Source organism: Coregonus lavaretus (assembly GCF_964263955.1).
Source record: "Coregonus lavaretus genome assembly, chromosome: 19".
NCBI classification, from domain to species: domain Eukaryota; kingdom Metazoa; phylum Chordata; class Actinopteri; order Salmoniformes; family Salmonidae; genus Coregonus; species Coregonus lavaretus.
The window spans coordinates 12,478,863-12,498,096 of record NC_140006.1 but is presented as its reverse complement, the minus strand read 5'-3'; the positions used below and the strand labels follow the sequence as shown (position 1 = coordinate 12,498,096).

At 42.9% G+C, this 19,234-nt stretch overlaps 1 protein-coding gene across 1 annotated transcript in view; it reads right to left on the bottom strand.

Moving 5' to 3' along the window:
* The window catches only part of LOC311146808 (rap guanine nucleotide exchange factor 4-like), a gene marked incomplete at both ends in the record, with an annotated part of 61,136 nt that overhangs the window by 18,268 nt on the left and 23,634 nt on the right, over positions 1-19,234 (bottom strand). The window contains 3 exons of the mRNA XM_084183407.1: positions 765-871; positions 1,527-1,591; positions 1,694-1,766. Coding sequence (XP_084039533.1) covers positions 765-871; positions 1,527-1,591; positions 1,694-1,766 — 245 coding nt within the window. The remainder of the gene's footprint in view (positions 1-764; positions 872-1,526; positions 1,592-1,693; positions 1,767-19,234) is intronic.

The window sequence follows — 19,234 nt, the reverse complement described above, 5'->3', positions numbered from 1 at the left end:
TGGAAATGTGTCCTTTGGTCTGGAATCCACATAGGACATTTTTGGTTTCAACCGCTGTGTCTTTGTGAGACGTGGTGTGGGTAAATTGATGATCTCCGCATGTGTAGTTCCCACTGTAAAGCATGGAGGAGGAGGTGTTAAGGTGTGGGGGTGCTTTGCTGGTGACACTGTCTGTGATTTATTTAGAATTCAAGGCACACTTAACCAGCATGGCTACCACAGCATTCTGCAGCGATACGTCATCCCATCTGGTTTGGGTTTAGTGGGACTATCATTTGTTTTTCAACAGGACAATGACCCAACACACCTCCAAGCTGTGTAAGGGCTATTTGACCAAGAAGGAGAGTGATGGAGTGCTGCATCAGATGACCTGGCCTCCGCATTCCCCCGACCTCAACCCAATTGAGATTATTTGGGATGAGTCGGACGGCAGAGTGAAGGAAAAGCAGCCAACAAGTGCTAAGCATATGTGGGAACTCCTTCAAGACTGTTGGAAAAGCATTCCAGGTGAAGCTGGTTGAGAGAATGCCAAGAGTGTGCAAAGCTGTCATCAAGGCAAAGGGTGGATATTTGAAGAATCTCAAATATAAAATATATTTTGATTTGTTTAACACTTTTTTGGTTACTACATGATTCCATATGTGTTATTTCATAGTTTTGATGTCTTCACTATTATTCTACAATGTAGAAAATAGTAAAAATTAAGAAAAACCCTTGAATGAGTAGGTGTGTCCAAACTTTTGACTGGTACTGTACACCCACACCTGTATGTCTTGAGGTGGTACTTCCTGTCTCTGATCATGTGGGGTGCTCTGGAGAGGATGGCGTTCCGCATCACCTTCCCCCCTCGCTGCAGCTTCTCTGACGGAACCTAGAGATATCACACAGGAACACCATACTTCTGTCAGCTCTAGCTAGACAGTAACAATCATAGTGAGAGTCTCAGCCTCCAGGTTTTAATAATTTAAAACGATGAGCTGAGAAATCCAGGGGACTTTCATTTCATGCCTCTGCCAACATAAGCCCTCATCCCCCTCATATTTACTATACACTCGCTAAGATGTGAATCACAACCACCCAACCTATCGTAACACTCCCAGTTTCCATAGCAACCACAACTGCTGTCAGGGATAGTAGAGCCATGAATGAAAGGTGAGAAAAAAGGAGGAGAAAAACACAAATCACACCCACACACACACAGAGAGATAGCTACTTCTGCTCCAGTTTAGCACTACAAAAGAGGGCATCATAAATGGGCAGATGGTACCTTTCGTTCCGTGTACATGAATTACCTTTCATTAGCATAACTACAGAGGTAGCGGTGTGTGTGCCTGCATGTTTGTTTGTGTGAATACACAAACACCCCCTCCTTAAAAAAAACGATCAATAGTTTCCTTTTAGAACACACACACCACAGTTTACAGTCTTACACAGTATACAGATTTTAAAAGGCAGTAGTTTGGGGTTAGTTGAGCACGATAAGTGATATTACCTTCACTGTATAACATTGAAATGGGCCATCTTACCTTGTTGAGAGACTTGTTCATGAGGATGAGCGTATCGGAACCTAGACTGTCTTTGTCTGCCAGCCCTGAGGGAGAAGGGAGACACAGAGTTATGACCATGGTGATATGTGTAATATGCTATTTTTATATTTCAATATTATACCGTCAGTGGTATTGTAGTTACTCACGGTCATTGTTGGATCCACTCTCCATGGCTCCATATGGAGGGGCCAGAAGTCCAGCCATACACTGACGGTACTTCTACAACACAACACACACAGCATTGGTCATCATAATCAATAAACACACACACACACTTCATCTGTCTGACCCTCCATTAACATTAGTCTGAACAGGGCTCTAGTGCCTTACTCATCACCTCACAACAACAAATGTGTATGTATATGCTGTATATGAATATGTTGTATGTATATGCAGTACAGGACCGCACGTTGTATTTTTTTTATTTTAAATGTGTGGCTGTTCTTGTCTATTAGTGTTCTGTATTTTGTCATGTTTTATGTGGACCCCAGGAAGAGTAGCTACTGCTTCTGCAACAGCTAATGGGGAACCAAATAAAATGCCAAAAACTCTGGTCATTAGATCCCTATATGACCCTGAATAGCTCCCCCTTCCCCACATACAAGCGAGCACAAATGCACACGCACGTCCGCCAACACACACAGCCTACAAGCTTCCCTCAAAACAAAGCCATTTGTCACCTAGGGACCATTTACATGTGGAACATCTCACATTACATAACAAACAAACATGCACACACACGAGGCTGTATTCTCAATCAGGGTCAATGAGTACAGCAAGGACACAGAGTGCAGTGGAGTGTGTAGAGAGTGTATGTTAGCGCCTAGGGATGTGGCCGTCATGACATTTTGTCCGACGGTAATTGTCATGCAAATAACTGCAAGTCTCACGGTACTTCATCGTCAATTAACATACAGTGAGGGAAAAAAGTATTTGATCCCCTGCTGATTTTGTACGTTTGCCCACTGACAAAGAAATTATCATCAGTCTATCATTTTAATGGTAGGTTTATTTGAACAGTGAGAGACAGAATAACAACATCCAGAAAACGCATGTCAAAAATGTTATAAATTGATTTGCATTTTAATGAGGGAAATAAGTATTTGACCCCCTCTCAATCAGAAAGATTTCTGGCTCCCAGGTGTCTTTTATACAGGTAACAAGCTGAGATTAGGAGCACACTCTTAAAGGGAGTGCTCCTAATCTCAGCTTGTTACCTGTATAAAAGACGCCTGTCCACAGAAGCAATCAATCAATCAATCAATCAATCAGATTCCAAACTCTCCACCATGGCCAAGACCAAAAAGCTCTCCAAGGATGTCAGGGACAAGATTGTAGACCTACACAAGGCTGGAATGGGCTACCAGACCATCGCCAAGCAGCTTGGTGAGAAGGTGACAAAAGTTGGTGCGATTATTCGCAAATGGAAGAAACACAAAAGACCTGTCAATCTCCCTCGGCCTGGGGCTCCATGCAAGATCTCACCTCGTGGAGTTGCAATGATCGTGAGAAATCAGCCCAGAACTACACGGGAGGATCTTGTCAATGATCTCAAGGCAGCTGGGACCATAGTCACCAAGAAAATAATTGGTAACACACTACGCCGTGAAGGACTGAAATCCTGCAGCGCCCGCAAGGTCCCCCTGCTCAAGAAAGCACATATACAGGGCCGTCTGAAGTTTGCCAATGAACATCTGAATGATTCAGAGGAGAACTGGGTGAAAGTGTTGTGGTCAGATGAGACCAAAATTGAGCTCTTTGGCATCAACTCAACTCGCCGTGTTTCACTCCCTTTAAGAGTGTGCTCCTAATCTCAGCTCGTTACCTGTATAAAAGACATCTGGGAGCCAGAAATCTTTCTGATTGAGAGGGGGTCAAATACTTATTTCCCTCATTAAAATGCTAATTAAATTTATAACATTTTTGACATGCATTTGTTGTTGTTATTCTATCTCTCATTGTTCAAATAAACCTACCATTAAAATTATAGACTGATAATTTCTTTGTCAGTGGGCAAACGTACAAAATCAGCAGTGGATCAAATACTTTTTTCCCCTCACTGTATATCCTACACATCACAATAAATTCATGATTTATTTTAGGCAGGTCTAAAGAAACAAACATTATGATATGAAGAAAAATATTGAACAGCATAGCATATTCTGAGTTGTCCTTATGTTAGGCCCTGATCTGGCTATGCCATATGGCTGTGGGCTACACTAGTTAATTTGCTTATAATGCCTGTGGCATTATTTTATATTATTTTATAGTAAGAAGAATACAATTGAACATAGCTGAATAAAATAGAAAATACATTTTTCCCAAACTATTTCTGAGGGAGTACGCACATGCTGTGTTGAGCGGTTAACAAAGTGATAATTTGAAACGGGTCCTCCTATATGCTTAATTTAGAGTTATTTTTGCAACTTTAGTTGTGACACAAACCTTATGTTATATGTTTTGATTTCTAATACATTCTAAGGATGCATGATGCGACTAATGATGATTTGAAAAAAAGTCTAATGAAAGGGAAGTGCTCTGCTATGTTTATTGCGCAGGCTGCACACACTTCATCAGTCTCTCGTTCACAATTTGACAAGCATTTGATAATATTCTCACCCATCAGACTATTATCAATTTAATCTGGTCTTTACATATAGGCAACTATTTTTTATTTAGTATAGCCCACGAAAAAAAAAGTAATCCGTAGACTGCACTCAAATAGCGAATGGAGGTTACAGTGCCTTCAGAAAGTATTATACCCTTGACTTACTCCACATTTTGTTGTGTTACATCCTGAATTCAAAATGGATTACATTTATTTTCTCACCCATCTACACACAATACCACATAATGACAAAGTGAAAACGTGTTTTTATAAATTTTTGCAGATGTATTGAAAATAGAAATACAGAAGTATCTAATTTACATAAGTATTCACACCCCTGTGTAGAAGCACCTTTAGCAGCGATTACACCTGCAAGTCTTTCTGGGTAAGTCTCTAAGAGCTATCCACACCTGGATTGTGCAACATTTACGCATTATTATTTTCAAAATTCTTCAAGCTCTGTCAAATTGCTGGTTGATCATTGCTAGACAACCATTTTCAGGTCTTGCCATAGATAAAAGTAGATTTAAGTCAAAACTGTAACTCAGCCACTCAGGAACATTCACTGTCTTCTTTGTAAGCAACTCCAGTGTAGATTTTGCCTTCTGTTTTAGTTTGTCTTTTTCCTGAAAGGTGAATTCATCTTCCAGTGTCTGGAGGAAAGGAGACAACCAGGTTTTCCTTTAGGATATTGCCTGTGCTCAGCTCCATTTAGTTTCTTTTTTATCCTGAACAACTCATCAGTCCTTAACGATTGCAAGCATACCCATAACATGATGCAGCCACTACTATGCTTGAAAATATGGAGAGTGGTACTCAGTAATGTGTTGTATTGGATTTGCCTCAAACATAACACTTTGTATTCAGGACAAAAAGTTAATTGCTGTACCACTTTTTTTTTGCAGTATTACTTTAGTGCCTTGTTGCAAACAGAATTATTTTATTATTTTTTTATTTAACCTTTATTTAACCAGGTAAGCCAGTTGAGAACAAGTTCTCATTTACAACTGCGACCTGGCCAAGATAAAAGCAAAGCAGTGCGGTAAAAACAACAACACAGAGTTACATATGGAATAAACAAAAACGTACAGTCAATAACACAATAGAAAATCTATATACAGTGTGTGCAAATGTAGTAAGTTATGGAGATAAGATACTGGGGTGCAAATGAGCAAAATAAATAACAATGTAAATAATATGGGGATGAGGTAGTTGGGTGGGCTAATTACAGATGGGCTGTGTAAAGGTGCAGTGATCGGTAAGCTGCTCTGACAAATGATGCTTAAAGTTAGTGAGGGAGAAGTGTCTCCAGCTTCAGAGATTTTTGCAGTTTGTTTCAGTCATTTGCAGCAGAGAACTGGAAGGAATGGCAGCCAAAGGAGGTGTTGGCTTTGGGGATGACCAGTGAGATATACCTGCTGGAACGCATACTACGGGTGGGTGTTGCTATGGTGACCAATGATCTAAGATAAGGCGGGGATTTGCCTAGAAGTGATTTATAGAAAACCTGGAGCCAGTGGGTTTGGCGACGAATATGTAGTGAGGGCCAGCCAACAAGAGCGTACAGGTCACAATGGTGGGTAGTATATGGGGCTTTGGTGACAAAACGGATGGCACGGTGATAGACTACATCCAATTTGCTGAGTAGAGTGTTGGAAGCTATTTTGTAAATGACATCGCCGAAGTCAAGGACCGGTAGGATAGTCAGTTTTATGAGGGCATGTTTAGCAGCATGAGTGAAGGAGGCTTTGTTTGCGAAATAGAAAGCTTATTCTAGATTTAACTTTGGATTGGAGATGCTTAATGTGAGTCTAGAAGGAGAGTTTACGGTCTAACCAGACACCTAGGTATTTGTAGTTGTCCACATATTCTAAGTCAGACCCGCTGAGAGTAGTGATTCTAGTCGAGCGGGCGGGTGCAAGCATCGTTCGATTGAAGAGCATGCATTTAGTTTTACTAGCGTTTAAGAGCAGTTGGAGGCCACGGAAGGAGTGTTGTATGACATTGAAGCTCGTTTGGAGGTTTGTTAACAGTGTCCAATGAAGGGCCAGATGTATACAAAATGGTGTCATCTGCGTAGAGGTGGATCTGAGAGTCACCAGCAGCAAGAGCGACATCATTGATATACACAGAGAATAGAGTCGGCCCGAGAATTGAACCCTGTGGAACCCCTATAGAGACTGCCATAGGTCCAGACAACAGGCCCTCCGATTTGACACATTGAACTCTATCTGAGAAGTAGTTGGTGAACCAGGCGAGGCAGTCATTTGAGAAACCAAGGCTATTTAGTCTGTCAATAAGAATGCGGTGATTGACAGAGTCAAAAGCCTTGGCCAGGTCGATGAAGATGGCTGCACAGTACTGTCTTTTATCGATCGCGGTTATTATATCGTTTAGGACCTTGAGCGTGGCTGGGGTGCACCCATGACCAGCTCGGAAACCAGATTGCATAGCAGAGAAGGTACGGTGGGATTCGAAATGGTCGGTGATCTGTTTGTTAACTTGGCTTTCAAATACTTTCGAAGGGCAGGATGGATTTAGGTCTGTAACAGTTTGGATCTAGAGTGTCACCCCCTTTGAAGAGGGGGATGACCGCGGCAGCTTTCCAATCTCTGGGGATCTCAGACAATACGAAAGAGAGGTTGAACAGGCTAGTAATAGGGGTTGCGACAATTTCGGCGGCTAATTTTAGAAAGAAAGGGTCCAGATTGTCTAGCCAGCTGATTTGTAGGGGTCCAGATTTTGCAGCTCTTTCAGGACATCAGCTATCTGAATTTGGGTGAAGGAGAAGCAGGGGGGGCATGGGCAAGTTGCAGTGGAGGGTGCAGAGCTGGTGGCCGGGGTAGGGGTAGCCAGGTGTAAAGCATGGCCAGCCGTAGCAAAATGCTTATTGAAATTCACGATTATCGTAGATTTATCGGTGGTGACAGTGTTTCCTAGCCTCAGTGCAGTGGGTAGCTGGGAGGAGGTGCTCTTATTCTCCAGGGACTTTACAGTGTCCCAAAACTTTTTGGAGTTCGTGCTACAGGATGCAAAAGCTAGCCTTTGCTTTCCTAACTGATTGTGTACAGTGGGGAAAAAAAGTATTTAGTCAGCCACCAATTGTGCAAGTTGTCCCACTTAAAAAGATGAGAGAGGCCTGTAATTTTCATCATAGGTACACGTCAACTATGACAGACAAATTGAGGAAAAGAAATCCAGAAAATCACATTGTAGGATTTTTAATGAATTTATTTGCAAATTATGGTGGAAAATAAGTATTTGGTCACCTACAAACAAGCAAGATTTCTGGCTCTCACAGACCTGTAACTTCTTCTTTAAGAGGCTCCTCTGTCCTCCACTCGTTACCTGTATTAATGGCACCTGTTTGAACTTGTTATCAGTATAAAAAACACCTGTCCACAACCTCAAACAGTCACACTCCAAACTCCACTATGGCCAAGACCAAAGAGCTGTCAAAGGACACCAGAAACAAAATTGTAGACCTGCACCAGGCTGGGAAGACTGAATCTGCAATAGGTAAGCAGCTTGGTTTGAAGAAATCAACTGTGGGAGCAATTATTAGGAAATGGAAGACATACAAGACCACTGATAATCTCCCTCGATCTGGGGCTCCACGCAAGATCTCACCCCGTGGGGTCAAAATGATCACAAGAACGGTGAGCAAAAATCCCAGAACCACACGGGGGGACCTAGTGAATGACCTGCAGAGAGCTGGGACCAAAGTAACAAAGCCTACCATCAGTAACACACTACGTCGCCAGGGACTCAAATCCTGCAGTGCAAGACGTGTCCCCCTGCTTAAGCCAGTACATGTCCAGGCCCGTCTGAAGTTTGCTAGAGTGCATTTGGATGATCCAGAAGAGGATTGGGAGAATGTCATATGGTCAGATGAAACCAAAATATAACTTTTTGGTAAAAACTCAACTCGTCGTGTTTGGAGGACAAAGAATGTTGAGTTGCATTCAAAGAACACCATACCTACTGTGAAGCATGGGGATGGAAACATCATGCTTTGGGGCTGTTTTTCTGCAAAGGGACCAGGACGACTGATCCGTGTAAAGGAAATAATGAATGGGGCCATGTATCATGAGATTTTGAGTGAAAACCTCCTTCCATCAGCAAGGGTATTGAAGATGAAACGTGGCTGGGTCTTTCAGCATGACAATGATCCCAAACACAACGCCCGGGCAACGAAGGAGTGGCTTCGTAAGAAGCATTTCAAGGTCCTGGAGTGGCCTAGCCAGTCTCCAGATCTCAACCCCATAGAAAATCTTTGGAGGGAGTTGAAAGTCTGTGTTGCCCAGCGACAGCCCCAAAACATCACTGCTCTAGAGGAGATCTGCATGGAGGAATGGGCCAAAATACCAGCAACAGTGTGTGAAAACCTTGTGAAGACTTACAGAAAACGTTTGACCTGTGTCATTGTCAACAAAGGGTATATAACAAAGTTTTGAGAAACTTTTGTTATTGACCAAATACTTATTTTCCACCATAATTTGCAAATAAATTCATAAAAAATCCTACAATGTGATTTTCTGGAAAAAAAATTCTCATTTCGTCTGTCATAGTTGACGTGTACCTATGATGAAAATTACAGGCCTCTCTCATCTTTTTAAGTGGGAGAACTTGCACAATTGGTGGCTGACTAAATACTTTTTTTCCCCACTGTATATTGGTTCCTGACTTCCCTGAAAAGTTGCATATCGCGGGGGCTGTTTGATGCTAATGCAGTACGCCACAGGATGTTTTTGTGCTGGTCAAGGGCAGTTAAGTCTGGGGTGAACCAGGGGCTATATCTGTTCTTAGTTCTGAATGTTTTGAATGGGGCATGCTTATTTAAGATGGAGAGGAAAGCACTTTTGAAGAACATCCAGGCATCCTCTACTGACGGAATGAGGTCAATATCCATCCATGATACCCAGTGTTTTCAGGGAGCGTTTGACAGTGATGAGGGGTGGTCGTTTGACCGCGGACCCATTACTGACGCAGGCAATGATCGCTGAGATCCTGGTTGAAGACAGCGGAGGTGTATTTAGAGGGTAAATTATTCAGGGTGATATCTATGAGGGTGCCCATGTTTACGGATTTAGGGTTGTACCTGGTAGGTTCCTTGATAATTTGTGTGAGATTGAGGGCATCTAGTTTAGATTGTAGGACGGCCGGGGTGTTAAGCATATCCCAGTTTAGGTCACCAAGCAGTACGAACTCTGAGGATAGATGGGGGGCAAGCAATTAGCATATGGTGTCCAGGGCACAACTGGGGGCCTGTAGCAAGCGGCAACAGTGAGAGACTTATTTCTTAATAGATGGATTTTTAGAAGTAGAAGCTCAAACTGTTTGGGCACAGACCTGGATAGTACGATAGAGCTCTACAGTAGATTGCAACTCCGCCCCCTTTGGCAGTTCTATCTAGACGGAAAATGTTGTAGTTGGGGATGGACATTTCTGAATTTTTGGTGGCCTTCCTAAGCCAAGATTCAGACACTGCTAGAACATCAGGGTTGGCAGAGTGTGCTAACGCAGTGAATAACTCAAACTTGGGGTGGAGGCTTCTGATGTTAACATGCAAGAAACCAAGGCTTTTACGGTTACAGAAGTCACACATTTATTTATTTATTTATTTTACCTTTATTTAACTAGGCAAGTCAGTTAAGAACAAATTCTTATTTACAATAAACGGCTTACACCGGCCAAACCCGGACGACGCTGGGCCAATTGTGCGCCGCCCTATGGGACTCCCAATCACGGCTGGTTGTGATACAGCCTGGAATTGAACCAGGGGGTCTGTAGTGACGCCTCAAGCACTGAGATGCAGTGCCTTAGACCACTGCGCCACTCGGGAGCCCAAGATGATAGCGCTGGGGGCTACAGGGCCTGGGTTAACCTCTACATCACCAGAGGAGGAATAGAATTTTAAGAACTGGTCTTCTAGTGCGTTGGGTACAGGGAATAAAAGGGGCAGATTTCCGGGCGTTGTAGAATAGATTCAGGGCATTATGTACAGACGAGGATATGGAAGGATATGAGTACAGTGGAGGTACACCTAAGCATTGGGTAACTATGAAAGAGATAGCATCACTGGAGGTACCGATTGAGCCGGTCTCCGCGTGTATGGGGGGGTGGGACAAAGGAGCTCTCTGAGGCTGGCTGAGCTGAACTTGGGGCTCTACAGATGAAATTGTATAATAAGAACTAACCCAAACAGCAATAGGCTAGGCATATTGACATGGGAGAGAGGCATAACGCAATCACAGGTGTTATTCGAGAGGGCTAAGACAACAACTGGTAATGGCGACGGAAGTTTGCGCTGAGGCTAAACAGATAAACAGGATGGGGTACCGCATAAAGGAACAGTCCAGCAGGCATTAGCTGTGTAGCTGAGTGATCATAAGGTCCAGTGAACAGCACTACGTAAGTCCGGGAGCAGATTGTAGGCAGCTAAAACACAGGCGAGCAGGAGGCACGGCAGTTGATTGCGCGTGCTAGCGGGCCGGGGCTAGCAGATGGATCTTCGTGGTCGTCGCAACGGGAAGCCTGTTGAAACCACATCAGACGATTACGTCGGCAGACCAGTCGTGATGGATCGGCAGGGCTCCGTGTCGACACTAGGAGGTCCCGTCCGGTTGACAGAGAGGTAGATAGCCGGGAGATGGGCCTGGCTCGAGGCTAGCTCAAGGCTAACTGGTATGTCGGGAAGTGGTGATTAGCCAACAACAGCCATTCGGTTACTCCGGCAGAAAATCCGATATGCTCTGGGTCGATAGCACGCTCTGCAGACTGGCCGATAATTGTCCAGGCTAGAGCTGGCTGGTAGGTAGTGCAGGCCACAGACAGTGGTGAAGACCGCTAACGGTAGCTAATAGCAAGTAGCTAGTTAGCTGGCTAGTTTCAGCCGTAGGCTCTTGATAAAAATAAAGAATATTTTTGGAATATTTGTTTTTCTGTACAGGCTTCCTTCTTTTCACTCTGTCAGTTAGGTTAGTATTGTGGAGTAACTACAATGTTGATCCATCCTCAGTTATCTCCGATCACAGCCATTAAACTCTGTAATTGTTTTAGTCACCATTGGCCTCATGGTGAAATCCCTGAGCGGATTCCTTCTTCTCCGGCAACTCAGTTAGTAAGGATGCCTGTATCTCTGTAGTGACTGGGTGTATTGATACACCATCCAAATTGTAATTAATAACTTCACCATGCTCAAAGGGATATTCAATGTCTGCTTTTTATATTTTTACCCATCTACCAATAGGTACCATTCTTTGAGAGGCATTGGAAAACCTCCCTGGTCTTTGTGGTTGAATCTGTGTTTGAAATTCACTGCTCGACTGACTGACCTTACAGAATGTGTGGGGTACAGAGATTTACATTTACATTTTAGTCATTTAGCAGACGCTCTTATCCAGAGCGACTTACAGTTAGTGAGTGCATACATTTTCATACTGGCCCCCCGTGGGAAACTAACCCACAACCCTGGCATTGCAAGCGCCATGCTCTACCAACTGAGCTACAGGGGACTATGAGATGAGGTAGTCCATGCAACTTATGTGACTTGTTAAGCAAATGTTTACTCCAGAACTTATTTTAGGCTTGCCATAACAAAGAGGTTGAATAGTTGACTCAAGACGTTTCAGCTTTTCATTTGTAAAAAAATTATAAAAACATAATTCCACTTTGACATTATGGGGTATTGTTTGTAGGCCAGTGACAAAAACAATCTAAATGTAATACATTTTAAATTCAGGATGTAACAGAACAAAATGTGGAAAAAGTCAAAAGGTGTGAATACTTTCTGAAGGTACTGTACATGCAGTTACGTTTTAAATATGCCAGGTAGGCTACAATGGTTGTAAAGCGGATTAATGTGCTTAATTGTAATAATTGAGCAAAAAATAAAGCAGCACGAGAAAGCTGGGATCCTCTTTTAAATAGTTGCCAGTCAAAACTCAAATCAAATGTTTTGGTCGCGTACACATATTTTGCAGACTTCGCAGGTGCAGCAAAATGCTTCTGTTTCTAGCTCCAACAGTGCAGTAATACCTGAAAATACACACACAAATCCCAAAAATTCTAAGAAAGAAATCAAGAAATATCAGAGACCAAAATTATATCTCTCTCTCTCACACACACACACAGCCAAAAGTTTTAGAAAACCTACTCATTCAAGGGTTTTTCTTTATTTTTACAATTTTCTACATTGTAGAATAAGACATCAACATGATAAAATATGGAATCATGTAGCAAACACAAAAAGTGTTACTTTTCAAATCGAAATATATTGTATATTTGAGATTCTTCAAATAGCCACCCTTTGCCTTGATGACAGCTTTGAACACTAAGCGCAAACCAGATGGGATGGCATATCGCTGCACAATGCTGTGGTAGCCATGCTGGTTAAGTGTGCCTTGAATTCTAAATAAATCATTGACTGTGTCACCAGCAAAGCACCCCCACACCATCACACCTAATCCATGCTTCACGGTGGAAACCACACATGCAGAGATCATCCATTCACCTACTCTGCGTCTTACAAAGACACGGCAGTTGGAACCAAAAATCTCCAATTTGGACACCAGACCAAAAGGACAGATTTCCACCGGTCTAATGTCAATTTCTCGTGTTTCTTGGCCCAAGCAAGTCTTCCTCTTATTGGTGTCCTTTAGTAGTGGTTTCTTTGCAGCAATTCGACCATGAATGCCTGATTCATGCAGTCTCCTCTGAACAGTTGATGTTGAGATGTATCTGTTACTTGAACTCTGTGAAGCATTTATTTGGCCTGCAATCTGAGGTGCAGTTAACTCTAATGAACTTATCCTCTATAGCAGAGGTAACTCTGGGTCTTCCTTTCCTGTTGTGGTCCTCATGAGAGCCAGTTTCATCATAGCGCTTGATGGTTTTTGCGACTGCACTTGAAGAAACGTTCAAAGTTCTTGAAATGTTCTGGATTGACTGGCTTTCATGTCTTAAAGTAATGATGTAGTGTCATTTCTCTTTGCTTATTTGAGATGTTCTTGCCATAATATGGACTTGGTCTTTTACCAAATAGGGCTATCTTCTGTATATCCCCCCTACCTTGTCACAACACAACTGATTGGCTCAAACGCATTAAGAAGTAAAGAAATTCCACAAAATAACTTTTAACAAGGTACACCTGTTAATTGAAATGCATTCCAGGTGACTACCTTATAAAGCTGGTTGAGAGAATGCCAAGAGTGTGAAAAGCTGTCATCAAGGCAAAGGGTGGCTACTTTGAAGAATCTAAAATATATTTTAATTTGTTTAACACTTTTTTGGTTACTACATGATTCCATGTGTTATTTCATAGTTGATGTCTTCACTATTATTCTACAATTTAGAAAACAGTAAAAATTAAGAAAAACCCTTGAATGAGCAGGTGTGTCCTGTATATATATATATATATATATATATATATATATATATATATATATATATATATATATATATATATATATATATATATATATATATATATATATATTACCTCAACTACCTCAACTAGCCGGTGCCCCCGCACATTGACTATGCAACGGTACCCCCCTGTATATATAGCCTCCCTACTGTCACTTTATTCTATTGTATATATAGCCTCCCTACTGTCACTTTATTTTTACTTCTGCTCTTTTTTTCTCAACACTTTTTTTGTTGTTGTTTTATTCTTACTTTTTTTGTTTAAAATAAATGCACTGTTGGTTAAGGGCTGTAAGTAAGCATTTCACTGTAATGTCTGCACCTGTTGTATTCGGCGCATGTGACCAATAAAATTTGATTTGATTTGATTTGATTTATATATATATATATATATATATATATATATATATATATATATATATATATATATATATATATATATATATATATATATATATATATATATATATATATATATATATATACACATACACACATGTGGTCCTCTGTAGCTCAGCTGGTAGAGCACGGCGCTTGTAACGCAAAGGTAGTGGGTTCGATCCCCGGGACCACCCATACACAAAAAATGTATGCACGCATGACTGTAAGTCGCTTTGGATAAAAGCGTCTGCTAAATGGCATATTATTATTATTATTATTATTACATACACAGTGGGGAGAACAAGTATTTGATACATTGCCGATTTTGCAGGTTTTCCTACTTACAAAGCATGTAGAGGTCTGTAATTTTTATCATAGGTACACTTCAACTGTGAGAGACGGAATCTAAAACAAAAATCCAGAAAATCACATTGTATGATTTTTAAGTAATTAATTTGCATTTTATTGCATGACATAAGTATTTGATCACCTACCAACCAGTAAGAATACTGGCTCTCACAGACCTGTTAGTTTTTCTTTAAGAAGCCCTCCTGTTCTCCACTCATTACCTATATTAACTGCACCTGTGTGAACTCGTTACCTGTTTAAAAGACACCTGTCCACACATTCAATCAAACAGACTCCAACCTCTCCACAATGGCCAAGACCCGAGAGCTTTGTAAGGACATCAGGGATAAAATTGTAGACCTGCACAAGGCTGGGATGGGCTACAGGACAATAGGCAAGCAGCTTGGTGAGAAGGCAACAACTGTTGGCGCAATTATTAGAAAATGGAAGAAGTTCAAGATGACGGTCAATCACCCTCGGTCTGGGGCTCCATGCAAGATCGGGGCGGCAGGTAGCTTAGTGGTTAAGAGCGTTGTGCCAGTAACCGAAAGGTCGCTGGTTCTAATCCCAGAGCCGACTAGGTGAAAAATCTGTCGATGTGCCCTTGAGCAAGGCACTTAACCCTAATTGCTCCTGTAAGTCGCTCTGGATAAGAGCGTCTGCTAAATGACAAAAAATGTAAATAAAATGTAAACCCAGCAGCAGGACTGCTACCTCCGCCTTTGTGCAAGGAGGAGCAGGAGGAGCACTGCCAGAGCCCTGCAAAATGACCTCCAGCAGGCCACAAATGTGCATGTGTCTACTCAAACGGTAAGAAACAGACTCCATGAGGGTGGTATGAGGGCCCGATGTCCACAGGTGGGGGTTGTGCTTACAGCCCAACACTGTGCAGGACGTTTGGCATTTGCCAGAGAACACTAAGATTGGCAAATTCGCCACTGGCGCCCTGTGCTCTTCACAGATGAAAGCAGGTTCACACTGAGCACATGTGACAGACGTGACAGAGTCTGGAGACGCCGTGGAGAACGTTCTGCTGCCTGCAACATCCTCCAGCATGACCGGTTTGGTGGTGGGTCAGTCATGGTGTGGGGTGGCATTTCTTTGGGGGGCCGCACAGCCCTCCATGTGCTCGTCAGAGGTAGCCTGACTGCCATTAGGTACCGAGATGAGATCCTCAGACCCCTTGTGAGACCATATCCTGGTGCGGTTGGCCCTGGGTTCCTCCTAATGCAAGACAATGCTAGACCTCATGTGGCTGGAGTGTGTCAGCAGTTCCTGCAAGAGGAAGGCATTGATGCTATGGACTGGCCCGCCCGTTCCCCAGACCTGAATCCAATTGAGCACATCTGGGACATCATGTCTCACTCCATCCACCAACGCCACGTTGCACCACAGACTGTCCAGGAGTTGGCGGATGCTTTAGTCCAGGTCTGGGAGGAGATCCCTCAGGAGACCATCCGCCACCTCATCAGGAGCATGCCCAGGCGTTGTAGGGAGGTCATACAGGCACGTGGAGGCCACACACACTACTGAGCCTCATTTTGACTTGTTTTAAGGACATTACAAAGTTGGATCAGCCTGTAGTGTGGTTTTGAGGGTGACTCCAAATCCAGACCTCCATGGGTTGATAAATTTGATTTCCATTGATAATTTTTGTGTGATTTTGTTGTCAGCACATTCAACTATGTAAAGAAAAAAGTATTTAATAAGATTATTTCATTCATTCAGATCTAGGATGTGTTATTTTAGTGTTCCCTTTATTTTTTTGAGCAGTAATATATATATATATATCATTGTGTCTATACACAGTATATTAATATAAAGGGTGGGTACAGCAGTAGTTATATAGGATGAGCCTGGACTAGAATACAGTATATACATATGAAGTGGGTAAAACAGTATGTAAACATTATTAAATTGACTGGTGTTCAATGACTATGTACATAGGGCGACAGTCTCTAAGGTGCAGGTTAGAGTGCCAGGTGGTAGCCAGCTAGTAACAGTGACTAAGTTCAGGGCAGGATACTGGGCGGAGGCCGGCTAGTGGTGACTATTTAACAGTCTGATGGCCTGGAGATAGAAGCTGTTTTTCTAGTCTCTCGGTCCCAGCATTGATGCACCTGTACGGTCTTCGCCTTTTAGATGGTAGTGTGGTGAACATGCCATGGCTCGGGTGGCTGAGGTCCTTGATGATCTTCTTAGCCTTCCTGTGACACCGGGTGCTGTAGATGTCTTGGAGGGCAGGCAGTGTGCCTTCGGTGATGCGTTGGGCTGACCTCACCACCCTCTGGAGAGCCCTGCGGTTGTGGGCGGTGCAATTGCCATACCAGGCGGTGACACAGCCCAACAGGATGCTCTCAATGGTGCATCTGTCGAAGTTCATGAGGGTTTTATGGCCAAGCCAAATTTGTTCAGCCTCCTGGTTGAAGATGCGCTGCTGCGCCTTCTTCACCACACTGTCTGTGTGGATGGACCATTTCAGAGTGTCAGTGATGTGCACGCCGAGAACTTGAAGCTTTTCACCTTCTCCACTACGACCCCGTCGATGTGGATGGGGGTGTGCTCTCTCTGCTGTCTCCTGAAGTCCACGATCAGCTCCTTTGTTTTGTTGATGTTGAGGTTATTTTCCTGGCACCACTCCACCAGGGCCCTCACCTCCTCCCTGTAGGCGATCTCGTCGTTGTTGGTAATCAGGCCTACCACTGTTGTGTGGTCTGCAAACTTGACGATTGAGTTGGAGATGTGCGTGGCCACGCAGTCACGGGTGAACAGGAAGTACAGGAGGGGTATTTTGGTATTTTATTAGGATCCCAATTAGCTGTTGCAAAAGCAGCAGCTAGTCTTCCTGGGGTCCACACAAAACATGATATAATACAGAACATAAATAGACAAGAACAGCTCAAGGACAGAACAACATACATTTTTTTTAAAGGCACACGTAGCCTACATATCAATACATACACAAACTATCTAGGTCAAATAGGGGAGAGGCGTTGTGCCGCGAGGTGTTGCTTTATCTGTTTTTTTAAACCAGGTTGGCTGTTTATTTGAGCAATTTGAGATGGAACGGAGTTCCATGCAATAATGGCTCTATATAATACTGCATGCTTTCTTGAATTTGTTCTGGATTTGGCGACTGGGAAAATAACCCTGGTGGCATGTCTGGTGGGGTAAGTGTGTGTGTCAGAGCTGTGTGTAAATTGACTATGCAAACAATTTGGGATTTTCAACACATTCATGTTTCTTATAAACATTATAAGCACGCACCTTTTTCACACGCGATTGCGCAATGACTGGGCTTATAAGAACACATTTCACTAGGCTCTGTAGGCTATGGGGTCTCCAACCCTGTTCCAGGGGTCCTAGGCCTATAGGCTACACTTGGAGTCATTTGGCCACTTCAGCTGTCATAGAAATCTTATCAAAACATATAGGCCTATGGGCAAGGCTAACTGATGCATGTGACTATGATTTGAAAAAGTCGCAAAAAATGCATGTGCTGTTTCTTGCCTTAGACTGCACACGTCGGGCATAATTCACAAGTGATAATATTATTATTATCATCAACTTAATCTTGTCTATACATATACTAAATAATATGTGTGAAATTTGTTTTGATTTAGAATGGGCCATTAAAAATACGTCACCCACGGTTCCTTTTCATGCCAGCCAGGTAGGCTACTCCAGTTGTAAAGCGAAGCAATGTGCTTAATATTAGGAAAGTTGAGAAATAAATATAGTAGGCCTAGCCTATAGAAAGCTGATGGGATCCGCCTCTTTTTAATAGCCTTGAGGCCATCAAAATATTGTTTTCTCACACAATTGCATAGGCTTATAGGGACAAATTTAATTCCATGCATCAACCAGCTATGAGGAGCTGGCTCTCGCTGTGCAACATGTGATTCTATATCCTATTCAGCTCAAACTCTGAATGCCAGGGCTCTCATGAAGTGTTCGATTTGATTTTAGAACACATTTGCATTGATGTCAGTGTGATTAGAGGGACAATAGAGCGCTGAGTACCAGGCAGTTAGCAAGTTTGGTAGGCTACTAATGACCATCAGCAGCATCAGAGCACAGTTTTGGAGAAGCCTAATTACTGTGACTCAACGGTCATGTGGAATTTACATTTTACATTTTTAGTCATTTAGCAGACGCTCTTATCCAGAGCGACTTACAGTTATACATACTGGCCCCCCGTGGGAATCATTTTACATTTACATTTTAGTCATTTAGCAGACGCTCTTATCCAGAGCGACTTACAGTTAGTGAGTACATACATATTTGTATTTATTATACTGGCACATACTGGCCCCCCGCAGGAATCGAACCCACAACCCTGGCGTTGCAAACACCATGCTCTACCAACATCCCTGCCGGCCATTCCCTCCCCTACCCTGGACGACGCTGGGCCAATTGTGTGCCGCCCCATGGGTCTCCCGGTCACGGCCGGCTACGACAGAGCCTGGATTCGAACCAGGATCTCTAATGGCACAGCTAGCACTGCGATGCAGTGCCTTAGACCACTGCGCCACTCGGGAGACTGCGGTCATGACTCGTGACTGCCGGTGTGGAGGTAAAACGGTCACCGTAACAACCCTATAATTGCGCCACTCACGCTTGTGTTCATATCCATATTTCAAGACAAATATTGCAGATTGCTTGATTTCCTTAACCCTGCCTGAATGCTCAACACACACATGGATGAGTTCTCCAATATTATGTAATTCTGAACTCTAACGTCTGTGTGCTCTTTAGTCATTACCAGGCAAGCCCATGCCTTCAGGAGTTTGCCAAAACACACACACAGGAAGAGAGGCCCTTTAACATTCAAGAACCTGCTGACACACACACAACCAACAATCAGCTGATTAATCACATCCGCACCGAAATCATAACAGAGTTTACCGGGTGTTTGTAT